We start from the raw sequence: 3,691 nt of genomic DNA, 5'->3' as shown, positions 1-3,691 counted from the left end.
CTGCTGAAGGGGAATTAAAAGCAAAGGTGAGGAAAAAGGCACACAGCTGTCTCTGAAGGGAAAAATGGTCAGTACCAGCCATGTGTAGCTCAACTCTGGTAGATTCATCACTTGTTCTCTCCCCATTTCTGTGATCAGGTCTACTCCACAGCTTCATAAGCATCAGGCACTTGCTGTTGTCACAACACAAGATTCTCACCTCATTCATGCACCAGGAAAAAAATTATTACAACTCTTTTTCTCCTATTTGTCTTGCAGTAGCAAGACAAACAAGGATGTACATACCACTCACGGTATTCTTATTTGTCAGCTGTCTTTTAAATGTAGCAATGTAACACTGACTGCCTTCCTCAGTTTGAAAGGGTATTTAAGGACTGGGCAGGTATTACAGTCAACAAGAACTCATCTGAAAGATCCTTCTGTACTTATAATGAACATACAAACAAGCAGTGAAAATACCTCTAATCTACAGAGGATGCCATTGTCTTAAGTTACCTAAGACTTTTACAAAGAATAACCTTCTTGTTAATTCTTAAACATTTAAAGTAGGACACTGCACTCACATTTTTGTGATTAACACACTTCATAAGCACAAGCTCTCTGTAAGCTCTTTTAGCGTGTGTTTGGTTCTGAAATGGTCGGCTTAACTTCTTGATTGCAACATTCCGTTCAAGGATGGCATCATAAGCAGCACTGTAATGAAAAATAACATGATCACATCTCAGTGTCAACATCCTTAAACCTGTGGAAGTTGCCACCTTTTTAGGATACCTTGTATCACATTTACACATAAACCAAATTTTTAGTTTAATTCAGCTTTAGGGAGTGTAAGAGCAAAGTAATCTTGTATGCTGAGTGATTCAAAATTTAGAAACGTTTCCCAGCTTCATAGTATTAACACATGACAACCTCCACCAAAGAATGATCTCAGCTTTCTAAAATATCTCACTGAAGATACTGAGTTCTTAACACTCATTGGCACTCAAGAACAGACTGCCTAAAATAGATTGAAAACATTTCAAACATAAAAAGCACATTAAGTTTATGTAAAATCTTCACACAAAAAAGGAGAAGGAGAGAGAAAAAGTAGGTTATATGAAGGTCCCATGCTCTCACTTAGGCAGTTGCTCTGACAATTCTCTGAAAATGAGAACATCGATGTCAAGATAAAACAATAAAAAAATGTTAGGAAGGCTTTAACATCTTGATGTCACTGGCTTTTACCTGGTAAAAAGAAAGAACAGCATTTTGCAGACTAATGCCAAGATTGTTGTACGACTTAGTGACACAGGACGTTTAACTGATGAAGACTGTTAGTGCGGACAATTCATATACGTATCACATTTCCATGATAGGAAGGCACAGATTTTGTTTCCTGTAAAAGGTACTATGACAGTTGACTACAAGGCAGACTCAGGAAATATTTATCATCTACTACAGAAGTCTCAGGAGGTAAATTACTGTTTCTTGTCTCTTGATAAGAATGGTACTCCAACCTAACAAAGAACATCTGCCAGTGAATGGTCAAAATCTACTAAATCCAACTACCTACTTTAAAAACAGTGTTGACTAAGCTTGTTTTTTGTTTGTTTTTTACATCATCAAAACCTCCAGTCACTATCAAAGAAAGAAAAAAAAATGAGAACAACATACAACTGTAAATGTCTTTGGTTTAGATTTTCTGCTATCTAGAATTTCCCGCACCTACCCCCAAGACAAGAAGTATCTTATGAAAGAGCATCAAAGCTATGGCCAGGAAAGACTACCAACATGGGACTCCTATAACAGTATTTAAACTTCTGCATCCCCAGTACACAGTGGTAGCCTTAGAGTCTGTTTCAGTACTAGATACGGTTGAATCTTTAGGTCAGCTAATTAATATTCCTCCATATCAAGCTGGATCCAGCCTAAAAAAACCAAAACCAACAAAAATTGCAAATAAACCAACTCAAATGACAAGAGCTGCACTCTTATCTTCTCCAGTCATGGGCATGATTTAACCACAAGAGCACTCCAGTCTTCTCAGGGTAATCAGAGCATTTAGCTAAAAACGCTTCAATTAGCACTAGCGGCAATAACAGAAAGACACTAGAGTAATTACATGGTCAGTTTCTGGATCTCAACTCAGGGAGGGGCAGTAAATTTGGAAAACAGACAGTAACATATGACTGTGAATCAGGAAGGCCAGTAACAATACCTCAAGCTTTTGCAGGCATTTCTGTAGCAACTAGACAATCTCTAGTCAAACAAATGTCTACATCCTCATTGTATTAACACCCATGCAAACAAAACTGGAATGAGTTTTTCTGTTCCTGCTACTCACAGACCAAATAAATTTAAAACCAGAAGTTACAATTTCAGAAACAACTCCTTTAAAATACTGGACTTCAAGTTCCCATTTGCACTAAGCACACTGTTTTATTATTAACTCAGCTAAAACAAATATAAATTAAAAACCCACCAATACCACAAGTTCTCTAAACACTGATCATGACCAGATAAAGGTAAACACGTTACAAAGAGAAGTGTTTGAGAAGAGAACACTTTTCCCTACCTCTCTCTTCCCTGATGTTCTGTTGGGGTTTTTTTGTATTCTTATGTCCCTGGTGAGCATCTTAAGTTAAAACAAATTGGAAAATCTCCAAGTTCCTGTGTTACATCTTCCCTTTTCTTCAACATTCAAAAAACTGCCAAGAAGCTCAAACCAACATTTATCTTTGGGATAATGCTGCTCCAAAGGAAACAGTGCCTACAAGCAACTATTTGCCACCAATTTGAAATCAATCAGACACTCCAGTCCACACAGCAGAGATCTAATTCAAATAATTATATTCTCAAGCCTTATTTTCCTAAAGTGCATAATGTGTTTACAATTACCATGACAGTAAGCATCACAAATGCGCAGTAACTGGTATCAGGGACTACTTAGATTATGAAACTCAGTGAAGCGGGCCCCTAATAAACCATTTCAAGAAGTAAAAGTGTGTACAAGCAGCAATTATTATATAGAGTATTTCTGCCTTTTTATTTCACTATAAGCAGTATGGTTTAGGATTAGGATTAATTTCTTTATCCAGATTTTTTCCCCCCATTAATTTATGGGACTCAGCACAGCTGGCTGAATTTGCACAGAAGGGCATCAGCTTGAAAGCAGGAAAGGACATAGGTTAAAACCCAACAGCAATAGCCTTTGCTGAAGAAAAACTGCCTACAATCACTACTGCCATTTTGCACTTACGAGGTACTTCTCCGCACTCCTACTCAGTAACATACAACAGCCTATTAGGGGAATGTAAAATTACATTTTAAAGAAACCTTACCATACTATCCCTTGTGCTCCTGATCCTATTGGTTTTAAGTTTTGATACCGTTTCAAAACAGTGAATGTAGAGTCTCCAATTTCAACACTGTAGAAATTGTTGTCACGCTTGCTTCTGCTCATGGCGGCAACTTAGATTACTTCATCCAAATTTTGCTTCTGGCCTATAAAGAAATGAAACACAAAAAAATAGACTTACAACTGTGTATTATCTGCATAAAAGGCAAAATTCTTTACAATACACAGAAGATACTTCCCAAATAAGCTTCATATGCACATTTATGATATTTTTAATGTCTGAAAGAATGAGATAGCCTATGCCTGAAATGTTTCGTTTTTAGGAATGTTCCTAAAATATTATTATAGAAGGGC

At 36.9% G+C, this 3,691-nt stretch overlaps 1 protein-coding gene across 3 annotated transcripts in view; it reads right to left on the bottom strand.

Moving 5' to 3' along the window:
* The window catches only part of MAPK8 (mitogen-activated protein kinase 8), a 21,810-nt gene extending 18,327 nt beyond the window's left edge, over positions 1 to 3,483 (bottom strand). For 2 of the 3 annotated variants that reach the window (XM_010000342.1, XM_010000343.1), the window contains exons 1-2: positions 3,321 to 3,482; positions 564 to 693 (exon numbers count right to left, since the gene is read on the bottom strand). In XM_010000342.1, coding sequence (XP_009998644.1) covers positions 564 to 693; positions 3,321 to 3,442 — 252 coding nt within the window. In that variant the 5' untranslated portion in view covers positions 3,443 to 3,482. Of the gene's footprint in view, positions 1 to 563; positions 694 to 3,320 lie in introns of all 3 variants that reach the window. The other variant, XM_010000344.1, reaches the window with a different exon arrangement.
* Positions 3,484 to 3,691: the final 208 nt, after the last annotated feature.

This window comes from Chaetura pelagica, unplaced genomic scaffold, assembly GCF_000747805.2.
Source record: "Chaetura pelagica isolate M959 unplaced genomic scaffold, ChaPel_1.0 scaffold156, whole genome shotgun sequence".
In the NCBI taxonomy this organism is placed as follows: Eukaryota; Metazoa; Chordata; class Aves; order Apodiformes; family Apodidae; genus Chaetura; species Chaetura pelagica.
The sequence above is the reverse complement of the archived record's forward strand: the minus strand, read 5'-3'. Positions and strand labels throughout refer to the sequence as shown.